Source organism: Capra hircus, chromosome 11 (assembly GCF_001704415.2).
Source record: "Capra hircus breed San Clemente chromosome 11, ASM170441v1, whole genome shotgun sequence".
In the NCBI taxonomy this organism is placed as follows: domain Eukaryota; kingdom Metazoa; phylum Chordata; class Mammalia; order Artiodactyla; family Bovidae; genus Capra; species Capra hircus.
The window spans coordinates 37,234,419-37,260,066 of record NC_030818.1 but is presented as its reverse complement, the minus strand read 5'-3'; the positions used below and the strand labels follow the sequence as shown (position 1 = coordinate 37,260,066).

Below are 25,648 nucleotides of genomic sequence, written 5' to 3'. Positions count from 1 at the left end.
TCTGTTCTAGAGATGAGAGAGGAATTTTGCACAATGGTATTGCCTGACACACAGTCAAGTGATCAATAAATGACACCCTTGGATAATTGTATTAGAAGAATGATAGAAACAAATACAGGAAAGAATTGAAGAGAATGTAAAAGTGAAAAGACTTTGTTATTGAGTTTAAAACATATTTAGACAAAATTTAGTTCAACTATAATACTTTTGAACCTGAGAAAATGTTAGAGTTTGAACCTTCAAATGCTGCTTAAATCCATAGTATAGCACAAATCTTACACACATATTTAGCAGTATAGCACGTACTAAATAATTTGAAGTCTCAAACATCTGGGGATTGAAAAGAAACATTTCATGTTGAATGAAATTAAATAAACCGTCATGGCCAGAATGAGAAAGAAAGGTAAGAGCAGCTGGAGGACAAAGATGTCACCCCTTCTCGAGGTCGCACCTCAGTTCTCAACTTGGGCTGCCTGGTGCCATCAGCTACAGAGCTTCTGAGGTTTGTTTCTAACACAGGAAACATTGTAAAACACGGATTCTTATTCAAGATAGCCAGGGTGGGGCCTGGGCATAGGCATTTTAAAACCCTGATGTGTGCGCAGACCTGCTCTCAGGTGTAGTAAGTCAGAGGGCCCCTTTCAGTGGGATTTTGGGGGTCAGGCCTAACACAGCAAGCCTGCAGGCAGGCATCAGGTGAGGGAAGGAGGCAATTCTCCTCCACTGGACCCACAGAAGTCCCAGAGCTTAGATAAGCAGTGCAGATTCTTTCCACTCCACCCTCTGAACCCACCTCCTCGTCCCTGCCCAGGCCTCTTTCACCTCTATGATCTAGTCATCACCTCCAAAGACACGTGTCACTCATCAGGTGACATGTGATCACTTCTTGGATCTTTGAGGATACTGCTGATGCTTATTTTAATCTGGTATTATCTGAATCAAATTTTTGAGAGGAGAGGAAGGGTAAGGAGTATGTTATATGTTTATGTGAATTGAGGCTGAGACTAGAATGATGCACAAAACCTAAAGAGACACATATATTTGGTGTGTGCAGAGCAAAGACTTTTTTTTAGTTTGACACATTTTTGACAGACTGAGAGGAAATATACCCAAGAAACCCCATCCACATCTGAACCTGATTCAGACAATGAGATTATGGACTCTGAATAGATGCTCTAATGGGATAAGGCTCTTGGGGATCCTGGGAGTGGGAATGTATTCTGCATGTGGTAGGGACATGATAATTGGTAGCCAGAGAGCAGACTGTGCTGGACAGGTGACCCTTAGGATCCTCCTGGCTTTCACACTCAGTGTAATCGCCTCCTTTGAATGTCCTATAGCCTTGTGGATGTGCGCATGCTAAGTCGCTTCAGTCCCCACAGACTGTAGCCCACCAGGCTCCTCTGTCCACGAGATTCTCCAGGCAAGAACACTGGAGTGGGTTGCCATGCCCTTCTCCAGGAGATCTTTCTAACCCAGGGATTGAACCGGTGTCTCCTGTAGCTCCTGCATTGCAGGCAGATTCTTTACTGCTGAGCCACCAGGGAAGCCCCTCCTATAGCCTTATTATCAACCAATAACATATGCAAAGGGGATGGATGTATTACATGTACGTGATGATATGATTATGTTATTTCAAGTTATTTAAGGCATTGTTTTTATTTTTCTCTTGCTTGCGTTGAGGAAGCAAGCAGCCACGTTGGGGGTACCCTACGTGATGAGGAACTTCAGGCAGCCTCTGAGAGCTGAGGGTGGCCTCTGGCCAACAGCCAGCAAGAAACAGACACCCTCAGTCCTGTACTCACAGGAACAAAACTCTGCCAACAACCTGAGTGATCTTAGAGGCAGATCCTTCCATAGTGAAGCCTCAGACGAGACCACAGCCCTGGTCTTTATCGCGGCCTTACAAAACCTTAACCAGAAGACCCAGTTAGACTGTTCAGACTCCTGACCCACAAAGAAACCGTAAGATGATGAATGTTTTTGCTTCAAGCTACGTTTGTGTCAGTTTGTTATACAGAGATAGATAATACAGCGTTTGCCTGATCTTTGGAGAGAATGTCTCCTTTAATTTGGCATCCTAAGTGTCCCCTGTTGCCTCACCCTGGCTCTAGCTCTGATGTGAATTGTGGTTTAGAATATGTGCAAACACAGTACCTGAACAAGCAGTGTCATTGGGCCACTTTTATCAATTTCCAGGATCTCTCCATTTTTTGTTCCCACCAGGATATGTCCATGTCCCAAAGTGATGGCACGAATTGAAGGATTATCTTCCAAAAGCAAGCCTGAGGAGGGCAAATACTGAATTTAATATTTTACATGCTGTACTTAATATAACAAAAATAAAATGATTATAGTGATTATATAAGTTCTGTTTTTATAGTTCCAAAGTACTAAGTACTAGGCAATCCTCTTTGATATTTCTACCAAAGGCCACAAGCTCTGAATGTGGAAGAAAAAGGGAGAGTTGATTTGGTCATGGTTTTCTAAGAACTTTATTACTATCTTTTTCATTCCTATGAACAGAAAGACTTCCATCGCATACTCAGGAGTGGCACCTTTTGAGCTAGTTGACAAGGCTGCTCTTTTAATGGCATAAGTCTTCAAGCATCTTTCAAACATATCATCCCAGAGTTCCACAATTCCATCCTTTCCACCTGTTACAAAACCCTGTAAAGGCACACATCAGAAGGATTATATACACATCAAAGTGACAAGGACCCACCCAGTCTCAAAAGGATTCCCCCTTGGGTAAAGAAGCTTTGTCTGTGTTTCCTTCTTAAGCATGGAGACTGAAAAATCTGATGATAACATCATATTTTCTGGACACATCTCTCATTTCTCTAGCACTATTAAACACTTTCTCATTGTGTGTCCATTTCACTTTCTTCAGACCATTGATTAGAGTTTAGCACCCTGGATTAAGGATGGCTGTTTCTGTGCCCAGTTCCCTGACTGGGATGTGGGCTGCTAGAGAACAGGACCAGCCTCAAAGTTTGCAGAGTTTCTGATATCTCATGCTCCTGCTGAATGAACTGGAATTAATGTCACAATAAAAAATGATTGCTAACTATTTTAAAATATTTACTTCTAGAAAAAAATCATTATTTTTCTATTAAGAATAACAAGTATTTCATGCAACAAGAATATCTTGCTCTTCTGTTCATGAGATATCAATTTCTACCATAATTAAGATCCAGATTAATTTCTATAAAACCTGGAAAGTATAAAGCCTAACATATTGGATATTTTTTTGCTAGACAATGATCTTTATTCTTATTCTAAGTTTATGATTTCTTGGCCTTATTAGTTTTCCTTTCTGGCAACTACCAACTGTTCTTAGAAATTTTTTAAAAAGAAAATTACTGAGTAATTCATTCTGTTTTCTCAAAAACTTTTAATTTACTTCATTTCAATGATGTTGAAAAGGAAATAATATTTTGAAGTTTACTGCATTAAATATCTTAAATATCCTTATTTATCCTCATTATAGATTGTGAACCTATAGACATTTACTCCCAAAATTAAATCTAAATGCAGTATATTATAGTGTGATATTCCTGCCTTTTCCCATGATCTTTAAGCTTTAGTTACCAAGCAATAAAAGAGTTTAAACATGCTATATCACATCAACTTCTGGGCCTGCAAAAATTTTCTTTCTGCTTTAATCTTTTCTAAAATTTGCAGTTTAAGCAAAACAAATTTGCTAGTGAAAAACAGCTTTACCACTAAAGCAATCATTGTAATTACACATCTAACAAGAACCTACTTCTATAGCAGAATCAGCATATTTACCTGGGAATAAGCAAATGCAAAATGAATCTTCTCTTAATATGCTGTATTGGGTGGCTTAGGCTGTTTGGAGGTCAGAGAACATACATAAACTGGTACCATCAGCAAACTAGCAGTGAATAAAACACTTCTATTTTCTGGCAAATTGAAGGAAGTGTTTTAAGAGCACTGAAGGGAAGTATGACCTTTTTAAATTAAACATAATTTTTTTTGGCCATACCTTGAACATACAGGATCTTAGTGCCCTGACTAGAAATGGTATCCATGCCCTCTGTAGTGGAACCATAGTGTCCTAAACACTGTACTGCCAGGGAAGTCCCCAGTGTGATCTTTATTTAGAAAGAACAAGAACAACACCACCGCAAGGCAGGGGGTTAGCTGGACAGATCAGGACAAAGACGAGCCTGAGTAGAAATACAGCTGGTGTGATGGTTAACCTTGTGTGTCAACTGACTGGCTGCAGGGTACTCAGATTAAACATGACTCCTGTGTGTGTCTGTGATGGTGTTTCTGGTGAGATCAGTATTTGAATTGGCAGACTCATTAAGCTGCCCTACCCAATGTGGGTGGACATCATCTAATCCTTTGAGAGCCTGAATAAAACAAAAGGTAGAGGAAGGACAAAATTGCCCTCCTTTTATTCTGATTGACTGAGCTGGGGCATCTTATCTTTTCCCAGCAGACTAGGGTTTACAGCACTGGCTTCTCTGGTCCTCAGGCCCTCAGACTTGAACTCAATTACACCATCAGCTTTGCTGGGTCTCCAGTTTGCAGATGGCTTAGTGAGACTTCTCAGCCTCCAAAACCACACAAACCAACTCCTTATAATGTCTCCTTTTTGTATATGTATATCTCTGTCTATATCTACATCCTTTTGGCTCTGTTTCTCTGGAGGATCCTGACTAACACAGCCAGGACTCTGACATGCTTATTAAAGCTGAGCCTGTCTACACAGGAACAAGCTGGTTATCAATACAGTGAAGTTGCTCAGTTGTGTCCGACTCTTTGCGACCCCGTGGACTGTAGCTTACCAGGCTCCTCTGTCCATGGGATTTTCCAGGCAATAGTCCTGGAGTGGATTGCCATTTCCTTCTCCAGGGGATCTTCCAAACCCAGGGATGGAACCCGGGTCTCCTGCATTGTAGATAGATGCTTTACTGTCTGTGCCACCAGGGAAGTCTAGCTGGTTATCAATATAACTTCAGGTCAAATTGATGGGAGAGACAATAATCCAGCTACTAGGCACTTCCAGATCTCTGCTCATTATACCACTGAGGAGGAAGACTGGGTAGAAATATTTCTCAGACTCTTACTACTGTGTGCCTACATTTCTCTCAGCACTTCTTAAGGAGTTCTTAGGAGCGACAGCTAGGAAGAATAAGTATGAAAAAAGAAGAGACAAACTGCACATAAAGAAATAATTATAAACGAAAGATAAATTTAAAGACCACTTGTGCTTCCCCTCCATCTGTGACAACTACATCCTAATTCAGAGAGCACTGTTTCCACACACAGGCATCCTCTTGGTGCGGACCTTGCTAAGCCTAATTTAAAGTTCTAGAAAGCTAATGAGGAAAATAGACCATACCTTATCCAATGCATACATAGCAAACACAGGCCCGTCATGAGCTTTCACTGTCTTCAGTAGGAGAATATCTTTCCAAATAAAAATATCTCCAGTAGCTGCTCCTGAGAACACCAGATCTTCCATTCGCCCATAAGAAACACACATCATTGTTTCCAATTTTCCAACACTTCCAAAAATTCCTCTCTTAGAGGTGAAGCCCCCACCTGGAGTGGACCAAGAGTACTTAATACTTTTTGAAAAACGGACACCTTCTATGAGCATTTAGAATGACTATCTTCAGTGGAAAATCCAGTGTGTCTACATTGCTTTGTTTAGTCTGACTTTTTGTGACCCCATGTACTATAGCCCATCGGGCTCCACTGTCCATGGGATTTCTCAGGCAAGAATACTGGGAGGGGTTGTCACTTCCTTCTCCAGGGGATCTTCCTGACGCAGGGATCAAACCTGTGTCTCCTGCATCACAGGTGGGTTCTTTACCACTGAGCCACCCAGGAAGTCCCATGTGTCTACATAAAGGTGTATAAAAATGGCAGAAAACATCAGAACAAAAACATTATAAAAGGTTTTCTCTTTCACGCATTAATTCAGTGCTTATTGAATCCCTACTTTGTGGCAGGCATAGTGGTCGACATCGGGCTATAAAGGTGAAAAGAAACAGTTTCTGCCTTCAAGGAACTCAAGGTCTGGCTGGGGAGAGAATGTGACAGAATCCTCTAAGCAAGGCTCAGCACAAGGTCTGTGCCAGCCAGAGGGAGGAGTAACTAAGTGCCCCCGGAAGCCAGGCAAGTCTTCCTGAATGCTGACCGAAAAATGCAAACAGCAGCAGCTGTAATGTAAAATGTAAACGTGTTTTGTGTATCTTTTGCCTTGATTTTTATTATGGCCACTTCAAGGTGAGAAAACTGAATCCCTGTGTAGGAGAAGGACATCAGGTTTGTTCCTCATATATTCACACTGCCCTGAACTTTCTGACTAGCACTGAGAAACCTAAACTCATTCCAGACAACTATATGCAGGTTGACTCTCCAGACATGGTGGGTACCACGACCTTTTCCTCAAAAGCAGAAAGCACTGAAGCAGTAGCTTATTTATGTTTTGTCCAGTAAAAGATTGGGCTTGATACCAAAGCCAAAACTGAGAATTCAGAAACAATCCTAATAAAAAGGTCTGGCTTATTAGAAGAATAAGATATTCTTCCATGGTTTGTCCTATTATTTACTCATCCTTGTTATCAGCATTATAAACCACAAGTATTTATTTTGACCACTTACTGTGTGTAGTGTACAGTGTGTGTGTGGGTCAGGAGTTAATTCATGTGCTAAATGTAGTGATAAAATAACAAGAGAACCCTCAAAATACCAAAAATTTTGTCCACTCAACTAAAGTGATTATTTCCTGCTCAGCAGTCCAACATAATCACTGCTTTCAGAACAATGATGGAATATAAAAATAACTATTTTCAGAGCACAGCATTTCCAAAACTCTCTAGACACTGATGAATATGCATGGCATCACACAGAGTGTTCTAAGCTTCACAGCTCAGACGTTGTTTGGGAGCAAACATCTTTTAGGCATATTTTAATTTTAGATTGCACAGAGAGGCTAGGTAGTGGTGGTGGGATTTTTTTTTTTTTCCCAGCTACAGTAAAACTTTCAACCACATAAGTGATAAACCCAAACAATACCTGCTTGTTGCCAGAATCTGATGTGCTTGATCCCAACTGTTACCAGTTTGTCAACATGGTGTGGATTACACTTTACCACAAATATCTTATCTTTATGTCCTCTGTAAGACACAAACAGGGGAAAAACCCTAGTCTTGATGAAAGCACTTTTAGAGAGTTTTATTTAGAGCATGCACTTGGTTTCACTTTCATTAAGCACATCTAATAGGACAAGTAAATTACTGATAGAAGATGATTTAAGATACACATGGTGGGGTGTGAATTAGAATAATGAGCTTCGGCTTTTCTTTGCATATTTGAGCCCTTCTTACTCTAACATTGCTACTACAGTCTACTAATTATGCTTCAAACAAATTAATGAAACATTTTAAATGGATCAGAATGTCTCCATAATATAAAATTAATAATGCCACTACAGAATTTAATCCTTAGCATACAGAGATCTTGTAGAATATATTGTAAAAGGGTATTAATGGGAAACTTCAAATGCAATATTCTTGCTGTGGAAGGCATAACTTTGAGTTAAACAGAGTTTCAGCTAGAAATGTATTCATGAGAAACTGAAGACCCTGGCTTACATTCATGGAGAGACAAAGGATGTCATGTATTAATTTAAGGCACTCAAGGATGCCTTAAGTTTATAACCCAAGAGGCAGAAGGACAAATATAGAAATGAGGCTGCAGCTGTAAACTGGCATTACACCGTGCCTGGGAAATTTCTGTTTCAGAGTATAAAGTAATCACATCAAATTTAAGGATTTACTGATCGTAATGGACTATGTGATGGTCTTCTCTGATATATTAGGACATAACTTTTATTATTAAAGGAAAAGCTATTGATAAAAAAGAACATGACTAATTGCCCTTATGAATATAGATTCAAAAATCTTAAATAAAATATTAGCAAAGAGACTCCAATAATACATTAACAAAATAGTACACTATGACTAAATTCAAGGGTGCTTCATTACTAAGGAATCGAACAGTACAATTCATCATATTAATATGTGAGAAAAATTACGTTGTCATTTTCAACGATGCCAAAAAGGTATTTCGCCAAAAATCTAGTGGTCACTTATGACTTAAAAAAGTATTCAACTAACACTCAATAAAGTAGGAATTAATGGATGCTTTAGAATTTCTCTTAGACTTTTATAATTCCATGCAGTTCTTAACTCTCACTCGGAAGCACAGATTCATTCAAGACCAGCTATACACAGACTGTCTCTTCAATGTTATGTGCCACTATCTTTTCTTTAAAAACAGAATGTGCTCGAACAGTAGCTTCTCCTTGGTATGCTTGTGCATGTTTGAACTTGAAAGTCAGATTCTTACTTCATGTTATTCCCAATAAAGTCAGGAACAAGACTGTCACCACTACCATTAACATCATACTGAACATATTATCTAATGCAATTAGACAAGGTCTAAAAAATGAAAGACACAGGAGCTAGAATGGAAGAGGTAAAACTATTTCTATCTGCAAATGATATAATTTCATGTCTAAAAAATCCAAAAGAAAATAAAGTAAAAACAACTACAAATAAGATAATTTAGGAAATGTACAGTATACAAAATTAAATACAGAGTCAATAACCTTAATATATATTTACGTTATCCAGTTGAAAAATACATTGGAAGAAAGGACTATATTTAAAACAACAATAAAAACATCAAGGCATATGTTTAATAAGAACTGTGCACTAACATATAAATGAGTATAACAACAAGGGAAAAAACACCGTATCGGTAATATACATAGAAAAACATTCCATGTTCTTGAGCTGGAAAACTCAATCATAAAGATGTTAATTCTAGTTTTGTTTATGAATTCAACCTGACTCCAAAAGATAAGAGCATTTTCTATTGCTCTTTTCATATACTAAGACTGTCTGGTCTTTAATTTGGAGCTAGACACCCTGACTTTAAAGTTCTTATGGAAGAATAAAACAACAGTATGGCCAAGAAAACTCTGAAAAAGAAAAGCTAAATGGGAAGAGTATCTCTCCTGGGTATTAAAATAGCTTATAAAACCTTCATGATTAAAACAGTGTGGTATTGGGGCACAAGTGACTGACAAGCTAATGGTAAAATAGAAAATCTAGAAAGGGACCCAAATGAATATTAAAGTGTACCACATACTAAAGACAGGTCTCAAATCAATGTGGGGGGTGGGGTGAAATGAATACTTAAATGCTGTATGTTACTAAATGCTGGCAAGGATGTGGAGTAACAGGAATTCTCAATCATTGTTGGTGGGAATGCAAAATGGTACAGTTACTTTGGAAGACATTTTGGTAGTTTCTTACAAGACGAAACATATTCTTACCATAAGATCCAGCAATCATGTTCCTTAGTATTTATCCAAAGGAGCTGAAAATTTATGTCTACACAAAAACCTGCACATGGATGCTTATGGCAGCTTTAAACATAATTGCCAAAACTTGGGAGCAACCAAGACGTTCTTCAGGTGAACGGATAAAAAAACTGTGGCACATTCAAAGAACGGAGTATTATTCGGTGCTAAAAAGAAATGAGCTATCAAACCATGAAGAGACATGGGGGAACTTAAAATGGATACTACTATGTGAAAGAGGCCAATCTGAAAAGGTTATATATTATATGATTCCAACTAACTGATTTTCTGGAAAAGGCAAAACTAGGGAGACAGTTAAAAAACATGAATGGTTTCCAGGATAGAGAGGAGCAAGGAATGAACAGCCAGAGCACAAAGGATTTTTAGGGAAGTGAAACTATTCTGCATGATACTATAATGGCAGATACGAGTCATCATACATCTGTCAAGACTCTCAGAATGTGCAACACCAAGAGTGAACCCTAATGTAAACTGTGGACATTGGGTGATAATGATGTGTCAATGAAGCTTCATCTGTCATAACAAATGTACCACTCTGGTGCCAGGAGGGGATTTGAAGGAGGCTGGAATAGTGGATATATGGAAACTCTTATTATCTGTACAATTTTGCTATTAACTTAAACCTGCTTTAAAAAATAAAGTCTATATAAAAGGGAAAAGAAAAATGGTATTTGGAATACCTTGATAGCTCTAAGGAGGAAGGGTAAAATTGAATCTGTGTCTTGAAATAGACACTGGGATAAATTCCAAATGATTCAGATATCTAAATGTAACGATGGAGCCATGGCAGATTAGAAGAAATCATGAGTGATTTCCTTTGAACCTGAGGACAGGGAACACTTTTCTTAGTCTCAAAATCTTGAAGCAGTCAATACTGCTAAATTTGACCACATAAAAATAAAAACCTTTGCGTGATGAAAACTATCATAGCAAACTCAAAAGACAAATGACAAACTAGGTGAAATACCTGTAAGCTAGAGACAACAGACAAATAACACTAATATTTAAAGGACTACTTTCTGTGTGAAGTGTATTGCAGAGAAACCAAGTGGTTCATGGGGGGAAACTCTTCTTTATAGAAGAATTGTAGCTACTATGAAGAATGAATAATAGAATTAGAAAATTACGATCTCCACCCCTTAATTAAACAATCAATTTAGCCCAGAGTTGTAAATGGAGGTACAACCATTAGATACACATTGATAGGAAGCTTTCTAATGGGCGGATGAGGCTGATACTACTAGAAACCACAATAGAGCTGAGTATTACTAAGAGCTGGAGAACCAGACATATGGGGGCTGTGGTGTACCATGCGGTAGACTGGAATGGTGACCTGCCCTGAGAAAGAGGAATTCCATCCCTGTCATTGTTTAGAATTGCTGGCTCAGGAGAATAATAAAAAAAACAGACTTACTTTTAGTTGGTTTTATTATTCTTTAAAAAATTCCTACAGATAATACAAGCACTACTGCTTGAACCTGGCAGGTACTGCTCCCACTGCCCCTACCCTCTGGAATGCCACTGATTATGCTGCTTCTGATAGAGTCAAACATGAAGTATGGATTAGGTGTGCTCATGCTTTTGACTGAAAAATCTGAACTTAGGAGAAAATATCTGCAAATCATACATTTGATAAGGGACTGATATCCAGGATATATTTTTAGAAAAAAAATTACAACTCAATAATTAAAAGGCAAATAACCCAATTAAAAACTGGACAAAATATCTAAATAGTCATTTATACAAAGAATGTATAAATTATTAACATCAACTTTAGAGAGAAGATGCTAGAGAAAACTGAAATGAAAAGTGAGAACAGATATCACAGATTATATCCCCTACATACAAAAGAACATTGCTTTGCTTGCTTGTGTCTATACAATGGCAAACAATTAGACAGTTGGAAAAATCTTTTTGGAGAGCACATTTTCAGTTCAGTTCAATTGCTCAGTCGTATCCAACTCTTTGTACCCCATGCACTGCAGCAGGCCAGGCTTCCCTGTCCATTACCAACTCCCAGAACTTGTTCAAACTCAAGTCCATCGAATCAGTGATGCCATCCAACCATCTCATCGTCTGTCATCCCCTTCTCCTCCTGCCTTCAATCTTTCCCAGCATCAGGGTCTTTTCCAGTGAGTCAGCTCTTCTCCTCAGGTAGCCAAAGTATTGGAGTTTCAGCTTCAACATCAGTCCTTCCAGTGAATTTTTCAGGAGCGATTTCCTTTAGGATGGACTGGTTTGATCTGCTTGCAGTCTAAGGGACTCTCAAGAGTCTCCTCCAACATCACAGTTCAAAAGCATCAATTCTTTGGCTCTCAGCTTTCTTTATAGTCCAACTCTCACATCCATATATGACTACTGGAAAAACAGTAGCTTTGACTAGATAGACCTTTGTCAGCAAAGTAATATCTCTGGTTTTTAATATGCTTTCTAGGTTGGTTATAGCTTTTCTTCCAAGGAGCAAGTGTCTTTTAATTTCATGGCTGCAGTCACCATCTGCAGTGATTTTGGAGCCCAAGAAAATAAAGTCTGTCACTGTTTCCATTGTTTCCCCATCTATTTGCCATAAAGTGATGAGAATGGATGCCATGATCTTCGTTGTTTGAATGGTGAGTTTTTAGCCAGCTTTTTCACTCTCCACTTTCACTTTCATCAGAAGGCTCTTCAGTTCCTCTTCCCTTTCTGCCATAAAGGTGGTGTCATCTGCATATCTGCACATTTTAGTTTTCATCTAATTTCTTGACGTCATAAAAACCCTAGTGTTGTTTCTCTTGTGGCTAAAATTCTAAACTGACTGATGATGGCATGTCAATGTCAACACCAAATAAAGAACACTCACGGAATTACCTCTGTCACTTTTTTCCTTTAGACATGTGTTAAATTTGTATGGAAGTTGCCTACAACTCTGTGTGTGTATGTGTGTGTTTGTGCGTGTATGTATATAAGAAAAACAAAATGGAAAGAGTTTCATGTCCTACAACTGACAGAATAAGAATGGAGGAGAGTCAGTGCTGCTGCCCTAAATCAGGGCAAGTCCCTATGCCTGTGTCATGGGTAATTTCCCAGGTAAGGCCATGTGCAAAGGTAACCCACAACTGGAAGACTGAATATTTGGTGTATGCCTCAGCCCAAGATTGAAAAAAGCTTATAATACAGAATAACAAAGGCTAAGCCAGGGAACAACGAGAAGAAGAAAGGGAGATGATATATTGGTGAGTGGGGAAAAGAAAGCAAGTTACAGAGCAATATGTATAATATTCTATATATGAATAAAACAGATAAATACTCACAGAATATGTATCAAAGAATACAGGCTAAAAATGTCAGCCATAGCTATGTCTGGGTAGTAGAATTATGAATAATTTTCTTCTTGGAGATTTTCTGTGCTAACTTTTCTGTAATCACGTATTATTTTGAAAACAGAAGACAATTAATAAATGTTATTTTAAAAAGAGATCCATATTTTAAAAAAAGGAAAGGTGTCACTCTCATATTCAGGAGAGGGGATCACATTCACTGAACGTATGTAAGGGTAGGGACTTAAACTAGAGCAAGCAGCAGAGCTAAGACAGAAGTGCACACTCTCCAAGTGCACTTACATGCTCCACATGGCCCTACGTTTTGTCCCTAAAAGTAAACACACAAAAGTACTTTTCAATGTTGAAGTATTCTTGTTATGCATACCATGATAACTTGTACCTTTTGCCTAAGGTCCCCACTGTTCAAACTTCTGAGATGAAGTTTGTTAATAAAAGTCATTGTCCCTGGTCATGTTACTGCTGCTGCTGCTGCTGCTGCTGCTAAGTCGCTTCGGTTGTGTCCGACTCTGTGCGACCCCATAGACGGCAGCCCACCAGGTTCCCCTGTCCCTGGGATTCTCCAGGCAAGAACACTGGAGTGGGTTGCCATTTCCTTCTCCAATGCATGAAAGTGAAAAGTGAAAGTGAAGTAGCTCAGTCATGCTTACTGGTGTGATAGAAATAAAAAAATGGGACATGGAAGTGCCTGATCAATTGTCTTTTTTGTTCTGTCCCGAGTGACACTGGTATCTGGCTATTTCATTACTGTCCATAAGAGACTGCTCTTGGTTGTTAAATGGGTTACTTGTATACCAACCTTGAAAAGGAAAAAGAGACTAAACAATTCATTTGTAATGGAGGTGACTGAAGTCATTCATGAAAATTAGCAAAGCTCAACAAAAAAGTGTGCGAGGAGATTGGTTCAAGTCTCATCAAAATCTGTAATAAGATCTTTATGGGCTATATCTGAACCTCTCTGATTTCTGTGAGCAGATGAAAACGTAGGTTCACTTAAACACGCTCACAGCTGACGGGTGGCTATTGAGGGTGGGGGGCATACGTAAGCCTCAGGCGCCACAGAACTGCAGGTGATACCGTCTCGGCCGTGAACTGTGCCCCTCCTCTCATGGGGAATCTCATATTCTGGGTCATGGGCACTACTGCGGAATATCGCCTGCCAGAACCCACAGCCTGCGGGATGCAGGTCTGCTGTCGAGCCTGGCTCGGTGATGGTGGCAATGACCGGGACACAAAAGAGCAGAGTGAAGGGTATCACTGAGTTAGCCGTCCTCTGAGAGTAAATGAGACCCTTGGAGGAGCTCCGATGACTCCCGGGAGAGCAGTATTCCTCCTTTTTCTTTGTCACTTCTTTCATGTCCCTTTGTTTAAAGTTTATATTTTTAAGCAGTCTAATCCTCAAGCCATAAGGAGAATTTTAAGTTTTTGTTTGGTTACTTATTTATATAAATATCTATGATTGCTTTAACATTGTATAAATATTTATTGCTTAAAAATCTAGTATTCGACCAAAAACTTTAACAATCTTTGACACACCTTCCTGGAAAGAGCACTGGATGAATGTTACATCTGTGAAATTGTTCTCTGAGGGTAATTCTGCAGGTGTCCTCTTCAGGGAATGTGACATACGGCTTGGGAGCAATTCCAAAAATAAATGGCATTATTAACATAATGATAAGTTGCTTTGTGGCAATTAAATAGTAGTAATACTACCAAACATATCAAACATATACTTCTAAAATATTAATATTTCTTTCTTCCACTTTTATTACTGTTTCTGGCATACAACAAGTAAGCCAATCAGATTTGCAAAGGGTGTTCTAGTAGGGAAATTGAGTTCCTGTGGCTTTTGAAATGTAGGCATGTGCTTTACCTGAAATGAACTGTAATACAGATGGTAGTTAGCAGAAATATTAAAGTAAAATATAGTATATTAATCTAGGAGGAAGCAGAGTTCTGATTAGAAGCTAAATCTGAGTATCAGCAGGGAGTGATAAAAACCATGAGGAATACTAGAGAGACGAAAAGAAAAACTGCTTGGGTAGGCAGATTTATGAGCTGCCATTTGCTGCCAAGAATTCCATCTCAATAGCAGTCATCAGAAAAGCTCCCTTTTTTATCCTAAGATGGTCAGCTGGAGTCCTCAAGACTCCATCTGCTCCTCCTCTGAATCTCCAGCAATTTATAGATCTTCATTCATTAAGTCAAATTGTGAAAACTCCCACTTTCCCCCTATTTAATATTGTAGAGGGTAACATCAATTTAAAAACTGAATACTGGAGTTCAAAGCCATCAACTTAAAATGATTTTATGGTGCAAGATAAAAAGGAAATTGGTTTATACAGAGAAGAACCAATAGAGAGATATACTGATAATAGGTCTTGGACAACAAATCATCCTTAGTTGCCAACTATTTTGACCTCTGACCATGGCCAGGCAAACAGCTAAGCCCAAAGCAAGCAGGAAGGGAAAGCAATGTTCAGACTTAGGGCTGATTCAGCAGGGAGGGAGGCTAGGCTGTGGGAGGACAGGTGGTCTATAAACAGCAGTCGGTCTTGGAAAGTCTATTTATAAGACAGGGAGATTAGTGAAACAATCTGCCTGCTTTGAAAGCGAGTGGCAGATGTACACGATGGGCCTCCTTTCCCGCATGCCACAGCTCCATGACAAATGCTGCCGACTCCAGTGACATTGACGCTCCTTCACCAGATGCTAAGACAGTTGAAAAACAAGGGGCAAGGCACAGGGCTGAGAAAAGTGGCTTTTCTACTGCTGGTAAAAAGCTCTGATATAGACAATGTGTAGACTACTAAAAGCAAAGTGGTGCATAACTCTCTGGAAAGGATTTCAGAATTCTTCAGTTCCCTGAAACAAACATCAATTCCTCTAAGTCAGGTTGGTCACCACGAAATATTACAATATGTTTTCACTTAGGTGTTAAGATGTGAATTTCATCTGAGTTTGAAGATGAAATCTTACCAGAAAAGGCAAACTATTAGCATTTACTGAAGTGTGATCATCGGCAGAATGTTGTAAGACCCGGGCAGCTTCTTACCTGGTGGTAGCTATCTTTTCTCCCTTTTTCCAGTCCCAAAACACAACACTGTGAAAATCGTCTAAACCAACCGACACCAGACATTTTCCATCAGCTGTATGAAAACAACACAAATGTCAAATTTTTCATTTCTTCAATGAAAAACCAAAACATTTTATATACTAAAGAGGAACAAGAAATTGACCTTAGAAGAAGAATTCACTAAAGGAATCTCACTAAATGAAATGCATAAGTACTAATAGCAGAGCTTCTCAACGTATAATAAGTAGATGCTGAATTGAATTGCTGATCCAACATTCCAATCTCAGACATACGGCTAGGGGGAACTTCTCAAGTAAGTCCCCCAAACCTTGTCTATTTTGTGTCAGATAAAGCTCATGACATTTACTGGAAGAGTCATTTAACTTTGTGACTCTTAGTCTATTCTGAGTTCTAAAAAACTGGTTCTATTTAACCCTCCAAGATAAGAGCCTTATAGAAACTAAATTTAATTCCTTCAAAAAATGACTTTATAATTTAAAAAGTATTAACTTCTTACTTTACCTATTTCAAATGTAATATGTTTGCTGTAGGACATTGAGAAAAGAAAAAGGACATTTAAGACCCCAGTTTTTAGGCCTACATTTGATGCATATCTTATCAGCTTCCCTACATAAATGTTCAGGATTACAGTGAACATACTATTTTTTTCCACTTGTTATATGAGGAACATTTTCTCTTAGTATTAAATATTATTTATAATACTATCAATGATTTGGACAGGCTGTTTGTCAAATAAAAAAATATATATATGAGACATAATTGAATTGAAATCAAAACAGTTAATTTGCTTTTCACTTCAAGACCAAAGAAAAGGTATAGTCAATAAGTCTTTCCTTTGCGGCCACCTCACAGAGCTAGATTGGCAGGAGAAGCGTCTGTAAAGCAGGTCCTCTCCAGCTTGGAGTAGGCTGGAGATGGCGGCCAAGTTTACCAAGCCTCAGTTTAGCGGGGTGTCTTCTCTGACAACAGGGAACCATTATTAACAGGGTAAAGAAATGAGTATGTGATAAACTGCTTCTCACACAGCCCACTCAGGATTTCAACTGGTATTTTCAAAGATAGCCCTGGGGTAGATGTCAAATTAGGGTAGCCAGGAAATAGAAAGGAGCCCTAGTCAAATTGGGATTTCATATAAGCAATGGATAATTTCTTAGTACAAGTATGTCCCTTGCAATATTATATTGCATGAGACATACTTATATGAAGAAATTATGCATTGCTTGTCTAAAATTCAAATTTAACGGGGTGTTCTGTATCCATATTTGCTATAGCTAGTAACACTCCCCAAATGCTGGTTAACTCATGTCCAACCCCTGAGTGACCTTACTTGATCCAGAGACCATCCCCCAACCAACTAGGAACAGTAGTCTGCTCCTTTTCTGGAGGAAAAAGGAAAGTAAGAAAAAGGAAGAGCCTGGCTTAACAAACCAAATCCCCCACCAATCCTCTACTGCTTCTAAGTATGAGGCAAGGATTTGGAAGTTGCATGAACTCTTTCAAGCTCCTAGACTATAGTATTAGGTGAAGACATTAACACTTTGCTAAAGGCCTAAATCATCACGAAGTGACTACTATAAACATATGTGTCTTCTGAATCATAATGAATATGTCCTCATGCTTAAATGATACCAGGATTTAACTTGTGCCTGGTCTCTTTTCATGCATTTGGAAGAAGGGACTGGTGATGACTTCTTGTTCAGAACTACCAGCATGACTTTTCCTAGTATCTCTTGGTGTGGCCTGGCTATGTTTCTATTTTAGCATGTCTCTGTATTTGGTGATTTTATTTTGATTGGAGAGTTCTCGTTCCCTTTTTAGATTGTAAGCTCTTAAGACGTACTTATAGTACTTGCATCACATTTCCAACATGATCCTCATACTGAGATGTTTTTCAATGAATTTTGATGATACTGGTGACATTAGGAGGATGAGGGAGATAAAAATGGAATGTCTCCACGGATGGTATGGAGGGAATGTTCTGTTACATAAAATTTTAAATCAAAAACACTGCACAGATATTTATTCAGTGTCTCCCCCTTTTTTTGGCATTTGTAAATCCTATATTTTGTTTTCTTTTGTAACCTGGGTAGCTATATTAGATGTCCTTCTTAATGCAAACGTTCACATGTTTTAAGTGATAGTCTTTTATTTATTTATTTGTTTACATCTTTTGAAAAAGGCCTTAGAGTAAGTTGTTTTTTGCTTTTTGTTTCTTTTTATTAGAACTTCTATGAGGCCCCATCATCTTGTCTTCACAGTTATACCACCTTTCTGCCCCAATTTGTGACCTAGTAGCAATGAAGCCCCAGAACAAATCCAGAGGTGCCTCAACAAACATACCTTTTCTTTTAGGATGGTGACTTTTTCTTAAATTCTGTAATTGTGGGGGATTTCTACATATCACACAGTTTTGAAATATAACTGTGCTGTGCTTAGTTGCTCAGTCGTGTCCGACTCTTTGTGACCCCATTGATGGTAGCCTGACAGGCTCCTCTGTGCATGGGGATTCTCCAGCCAAGAATACTGGAGTGGGTTGCCATGCCCTTCTCCAGGGAATCTTCCCAATCCAGCGATAGAACCCAGGTCTCCCACATTGTAGGTAGATTCTTTACTATCTGAATCACCAGGGAAGCAGATTTCTTCCCAGTTTTTATTTCCCCTCACAGAGGCTTGACTTTAGCTTTGAAAAATCCATTGTTCCTTGACCATTTAGCTGGAGTTTCTGACTTTCAAACATATGGAAATGTCCTTTCAAATCTTTCTAGTCACAGTATATATTAATTATGGATATTTTGTGACATAGTCCAGAAATAATTCTAAGGCACTTAATGTCAACAGTAAAGGACAAATTAGAAAGAGAAATATTTTATTCAGGCAATTACAAGTTGGTCCTATATTCAGGACTCATAAAAAAGGCATAGGTTTTTGGAACTGAAGCACAATGAAATCAAGCAATCTCAGATGTGCCCTTGTGGATATTACTATGATGCAATGAAGGTTTTTAAAAATATGAGAATGATATTTAGGGTAGAAAATATGTATGTGGCTAAACTTTTCTCTTTCTAATTGGTTTTCCATTCATGTGGAAGTACTTTCCTGACTGCAAGCACAGAAACAAAGACCTCCATTTTCCCCTAGACAGTGATAATAAATCCAACAAGGTTAAAGAGTTGCTCAATTAAGTGACACAAAACAAATTCATTCCTTCTTGTTGACATAATTTACAAGTATGGGTTATGTTGCTGGAAATGTCTTTGATTAAAAATGTCTTCTTTTTGTTTGCTTTGGAAGAGGGGCAAGAATAGTTTAATCCACATTCCTAGTTATGACTGCTTAATTGTTGTCTAGTTGTCATACAATGTGCCTGCTTTGTATTTCCATGAGACTTTCTTTCTATCATCAGCAGGTCTCCACAACATCCCCTGAAATGAGCCAACTTATAAGAGATAGGTGGGTGTCGGGGTATACTGAGGCACACAGATAGGCCCCTGGCTAGATAATATCCAATGTGGGCACCCTGTTTACATGGTTAAACTGGGAAATGTAAACCATCTCTTTCATTATATTGACTTAAACTCCTCAGTTTCCTGTAAGTATCCAAAAGGAAAGGTATAGTTGCTCCTGCTGCAGTTCACAAAAGTGTTTGGTTCAAGGCTATTCTAGGGGTCTCTCTTCACCAGAGGTGAGGGGTCGTCCCATGTGGCAGCCTCTATGCACTACCATGCCCATGACACAGTTACGCTGGAGAATGGGGGTGGGGTGGCTGGAGCCCTGACCATTGGTTAGAGGGAGTGAGGAAGCAAGGGATCACGCTGAGTGACTCTCCTGCTAAAAATTCACTCCAGCCCTGGTGGAGGGCAGGGGCAGGAAAGGGCAGGAGGATGAGCAGGGAGAGCGATGGCACAGCTCCTGCCACCCAATGGCCCCAGGCCTGGCGACTTTTTTTACAGGACTGAGATCCAGGGGCCCTGGATCCCTGCTCTGGATCTCAGCCATACCATCAGACTCTCTGGATCTTCATTACCTGTAAAGCTGTGCAGGTGTCTGTTTAAGACTAAAGCTGCATCATAACACAAGGTACGACTATGAATACAAATTAAACTGAAGAGGCTCAGCTCATACCTTCAGAAGGGCCACAGAAACCACCAAGATCAACCAACCACAGTTTATCTTCATGGAACCATACATGGTGATGGATCAAACACAAGAGATACTTCCCCACTTCCTCAATAGTCCTTATTTGTAGTGCTTTCTCAAACTATCACCTAGCTTTTTTGGTGCCATTTATAAAATTTACATGGTATTTAAATTCTAAGACAAAAAATGTGATTTTTCACAATCAAAAATTACACATTTGCTGCATAAATGGGCAGCAAATGCCCCTAGTGACTGTTATCTGGTGAATAAAGAGTGTATTGTTCAAATGGAAATATCTTTTTATGCAGAAAATATTTATCTGAGCATTTCTTAATTTGCCTAAAATAGAATTAGAAGCAGGGACAGAATCCGCTTCTCAGCCTCTTCTTAGAGTATCTGGTTTCTTTATCCTAGGCAACGATCTGAGAGGCCTGGGATAAACTACTTGTATAGTAGTTTAGAGCATATGAGAAGGTGCATATGACATCCACACAAACCTGTACTGTGTGATTGGTCAGAGAATAAAGATAATTTTCATCCAAAGATGGTTTACATGTAAAGTTCTAGTAGCAGTAGTGAAAGGGAAGACAAAGGTCATTAAGCAAAACTTCATTCATTCACAATTTTGGAGTAGCCCCTGTGTACACAGCACTATAACATGCTCAGTGGGGAGCAGAGAGACGGGCTAGATGAGTAGTTTACATTCTGAGAGGGCCATAGGAGATGCTAACACAAATAACTACGGTACCCCATGGACTCTAACAGGTACCCTAAGAGCAATAACAACAAATGGGTTAAGCAATGCAGAGGGACAAGGCATTTCTCCCTGGAAGGCTGGAGTATAAAACTTTCAGCTTGGTCTTAAAGGATGCTTAAACAAGATACATGAGAATGGCATAAGCAAAGGAACACAGCCAAAAAGAAGGGCAGGAGTACATGTAGGCTCTCCAGATAGGTGGACGTAAAGGAGCGTGATTGGGGTGGTGGATGAAAACACTGCAAGTGAAGACCAAGGCCAGATCATAGAAGGCCACAAAAGTTCAATAAGGGCTCAGCCTAGAGTCAGTCAGCCAAGCAGAGTTCATGGAGCAGACATGTTACTGCACTTCCACAGGATTCCAGAAGGGGGCAGGATGGGCTGGAGGACGTGGGGATGGGATGAGAGACCAGCATAACCACTGTGGCACAGATGAGAGGAAGTTCAGCTTGAGGGAGGAAAGTAGCGAGGGAGGCATATAAGAGAGAGACTGGAGTTGCAAAGTGGAATTTAACAACCAATATTATACATATTGCACATATTTGAGTGGAATTTATAAAAAAAGAAATTACAGAACCAGTTTTCTGTAGAAAGTTAGAAATTTTTCCTACAGATCTAATATCTACAATTGGGACTATTAAAAATTTCTAGGTAAAAACATCTTTTGTGTTTTAACCCTCATTTTTCAACTCCAGCATAAAGAAATGGCCTTACTCTGAAGAAGTAAATTATATTCATTGGTTAGTATATTAACATCACTGTCTTCAAATTTTAAATGAAAGAGATGGAAACATCAGTTCTATTTTTTCAATATGAAATTTGACTTTCAAAACACCAGTGTTGTAAAGTGGCCTTTTGCAGAGAATTTGCAGCCCTCCCTATAGTCCTTTATATTTGAAATCACAAGTGCTGTCTTTCCATTTATTTAAAGAGATGAAATTGATGCTCTGAGTCACTGCCAGACATTTGCAACGATGGCTTTCAATGGCAACAGCTGCTCTGGATTTCAAATCTCTCAAGCAAATGCTGAACACAGTGTGAGCTCTGGGTAATGACTTAGGAGAGAGGAAACGAAGAGGAGGAAAGGAGGGGTGGTCTACAGGTCACGTTTTTAGTGAAGTATTCACATATCCAATTTCTAGTCTAAGACTGGGCAGCTGACACACAAAGGGCTCACCTCCTTACAAGCAGGACTATACCAAATAAAAGGATTCAAAAAACCCAAAGTAAATGTGGAACCATCTGTCAGTGACTCTGGCAGCAAACGGGTGCTTACCTGAGAAATCGAGGGCACACACTCCTTTCTGATGTTGTCCTTTCAACAGTGACAAACATTTTAGAGTCTGTGTATCCCAGACATGAATAGCTGCATCTCTTCCAACCTTAAATAAAAGGATGAGTGTTATTAACAACTTATAAATTATAATAAAAGTGATTTTGCTGCTTAGAGTCAAGCGCTTCTCAGAAATCAAACCCCACCTATGTGGAGAGCCAGAAGACCCTGGGAAATATTCTGGTCCGACTCCACTGCTTCTCAGAAGAGGAAGCTGAGGAACCAAGAGTCTAAATGTCTTGATGGGTCCCAGCAGAGCCTGACCTGGTGTACGGCTCCCAGTTAAGGGACATTTAAGACTCTAGTTCAAATGTCTTCTGGGCTTTGTTCTGTCAGCTAGTTCTATCCTTCCCTTCCCACCTTCTCAACTCTATACACGATTCCACTCCTTAATCAAAAAACACAGCTGTTCGTTTTCATGACACTGTCTATTCTAAGAGCTCTTTTACTTGCCCCAATTATTTACCCACCTCAAGGAGGCCTGGGCCTACTTTTACCCCTGGGAAGTGAAAGTCTCAAGGCTTAACTCTGTCATTAAGTGGCTTCTCCTCAAGGGGACACAAGTTTCTATCACACCAATTCCCAATAACAGATAAAACTGTACCACTAAATTGGTTTTCCTCACTTATAATGGTGGTGGTGGTTTAGTTGCTAAGTTGTGTCCAATTCTTGCAACCCCATGGACTATAGCCCTCCAGGTTCCTCTGTCCATGGGATTCTCCAGGCAAGAATACTGGAGTGGGTTGCCATTTCCTTCTCCAGGGGAATCTTCCCAACCTAGGAACTGAACCTGGGTCTCCTGCACTACAGGCAGATTCTTTACCAACTGAGCTACAAGGGAAGCCACCACACTTATAATACACAGGCGGAAAAAGTCCTTGTTGGGTATGATGGCTCTAAAAGGAAAAGTGGGACATGAAGTCATGCATGTAACTCAGCAGAGTCCACCCAGCTCTCACACTGGCCTGTGGAGGCCCAATTACCCCAGGAGAGGGTACTGGCATACTGGTCTGCTTCCCACCAGTTACAGTGTAAAGTGTGGTGGATCCTCAGGGGTTTAGGTAAAGAACCAATCTCTGTCTTTTCACCTTGCTTATATTTTCCTTTGTTGTGCAGAGACAGCCTTCTGAATGGGAGAAAATAATAGCAAATGAAGCAACTGACAAACAACTAATCTCAAAAATATACAAACAACTTCTGCAGCTCAATTCCAGAAAAATAAATGACCCAATCAAAAAATGGGCCAAAGAACTAAATAGACATTTCTCCAAAGAAGACATACGGATGGCTAACAAACACACGAAAAGATGCTCAACATCACTCATTATTAGAGAAATGCAAATCAAAACCACAATGAGGTACCACTTCACACCAGTCAGAATGGCTGCGATCCAAAAATCTGCAAGCAATAAATGCTGGAGAAGGTGTGGAGAAAAGGGAACCCTCCTACACTGTTGGTGGGAATGCAAACTGGTACAGCCACTATGGAGAACAGTGTGGAGATTCCTTAAAAAATTGCAAATAGAACTACCTTATGACCCAGCAATCCCACTGCTGGGCATACACACTGAGGAAACCAGAATTGAAAGAGACACATGTACCCCAATGTTCATTGCAGCACTATTTATAATAGCTAGGACATGGAAACAACCTAGATGTCCATCAGCAGATGAATGGATAAGAAAGCTGTGGTACATATACACAATGGAGTATTACTCGGCCATAAAAAAGAATTCATTTGAATCAGTTCTGATGAGATGGATGAAACTGGAGCCGATTATACAGAGTGAAGTAAGCCAGAAAGAAAAACACCAATACAGTATACTAACACATATATATGGAATTTAGGAAGATGGCAATGATGACCCTGTATGCAAGACAGGGAAAGAGACACAGATGTGTGTAATGGACTTTTGGACTCAGAGGGAGGGAGAGGGTGGGATGATTTGGGAGAATGACATTCTAACATGTATACTATCATGTAAGAATTGAATCGCCAGTCTATGTCTGATGCAGGATACAGCATGCTTGGAGCTGGTGCATGGGGATGACCCAGAGAGATGTTATGGGGAGGGAGGTGGGAGGGGGGTTCATGTTTGGGAACGCATGTAAGAATTAAAGATTTTAAAATTAAAAAAATAATAATAATAAAATTTTAAAAAAAAACAACAAAACAAAAACAAAACAAAAAAAAGAACCAATCTCTGGTGTTTTTTCAAAGGAAGGATGTTAAATACCCATGAATCAAGCATCATCTGTTTCTAAGAAAGACAAAAAAGGGGGGAGGGGGCAGGAAAGAGTGAAAAGGCAAAGCAGTGATCAATTACTTATGAAATTTAATGTCAGCTAAGACAGAATAGATGATGTAATTTACAGCTGGAAGAGAAGCACATCATGTTTAAATTAATGGCTCTTTCCTTCTGGGGGATTGTAATCCTTTTACAAATAATATAAGAGCTATGAACTCTTTCCCCACCAAATGCACATTTCTGGGGGCTGACTTCTCTACATACCCGTTTCATCCATGGCTGTGAACATCAGGCTATAAACCCTGTTCAAAGACTTCTACCTCCTGTCAAGTCTCAGAAATAGTTTGTTGTCTCATGTTAATCTCTGACCCTCATGAAAGTGAAAGGGAAAGTGAAAGTCACTCAGTTGCCTCTGACTCTTTGCGACCCCATGGACTATATAGTCCATGGAATTCTCCAGGTCAGAATACTACTGGAGTGGGTAGCTGTCCTTCTCCAGGAGATCTTCCCAACCCAGGAATCAAACCCAGGTCTCTTCATACCAGCAGTTTTTCTTGGAATTTGCCACTCTGATGTTGAGGATCAGGTGAAGTATTTCCTACAGTTAAAAGCTCATGATAAAACCAAATAAAAATGCAATTTAAACATTGGTAGAAAAGAGCACAATACTGAAAATACTGTTGACAATACTATTGCTTTACCAGCAAGATCTGAGTTTAACAGATACTTTGTTTGCTGAATTGAACACAGAGCTCTGTTTTGAGCAGCTTTTCACTTATAGACTCAATCCAAAGTTTAGGCATTCCAAGATGGTTCAGATAAAATTTAGTTTTTTGAAGGCTAAAATATAAAATAATAAATGAGCCCAAATTAATACAACTTTAAGTTCTATAACAATAACTATACACTAGATGTTACATTGGTATTATAATATGGTTTGTTCAGTAAACAGTTTTCAGTACCTAGGATATACTGAGTTCTGAGTAAGGAGGTAAATATAGTAAGACTTTATGAACTTACATTATTTTAGTTTCACCTAATCCTGTTCACAGATTTCATCATGTCAGAATAAGAATCTCTCAAAGGCTTCCCAAAAGTTCTGGTATGTATTGGTTGACTTTCCCACCATCGTGAAATGATCCTGTATTTACTGCACCCGCAACTTCCTGTGCTGTGCTAAGTCGCTTCAGTCATGTCCGACTCTGCAACCCTATGGACAATAGCCTGCCAGGCTCCTCTGTCCATGGGATTCTCTAGGCAAGAGGACTGGCGTGGGTTGCCATGTCCTTCTCCAGGGTACCTTCCCAACCCAGGGA

The 25,648-nt window shown here is 39.3% G+C and overlaps 1 protein-coding gene across 4 annotated transcripts in view; it reads right to left on the bottom strand.

The window, feature by feature from the left end:
* The window catches only part of EML6 (echinoderm microtubule associated protein like 6), a 287,813-nt gene that overhangs the window by 69,318 nt on the left and 192,847 nt on the right, over positions 1–25,648 (bottom strand). For all 4 annotated transcript variants that reach the window (XM_018055247.1, XM_018055248.1, XM_018055249.1 and 1 more), the window contains exons 16-21: positions 22,027–22,132; positions 15,815–15,908; positions 7,066–7,166; positions 5,381–5,583; positions 2,559–2,670; positions 2,158–2,285 (exon numbers count right to left, since the gene is read on the bottom strand). In XM_018055247.1, coding sequence (XP_017910736.1) covers positions 2,158–2,285; positions 2,559–2,670; positions 5,381–5,583; positions 7,066–7,166; positions 15,815–15,908; positions 22,027–22,132 — 744 coding nt within the window. The remainder of the gene's footprint in view (positions 1–2,157; positions 2,286–2,558; positions 2,671–5,380; positions 5,584–7,065; positions 7,167–15,814; positions 15,909–22,026; positions 22,133–25,648) is intronic.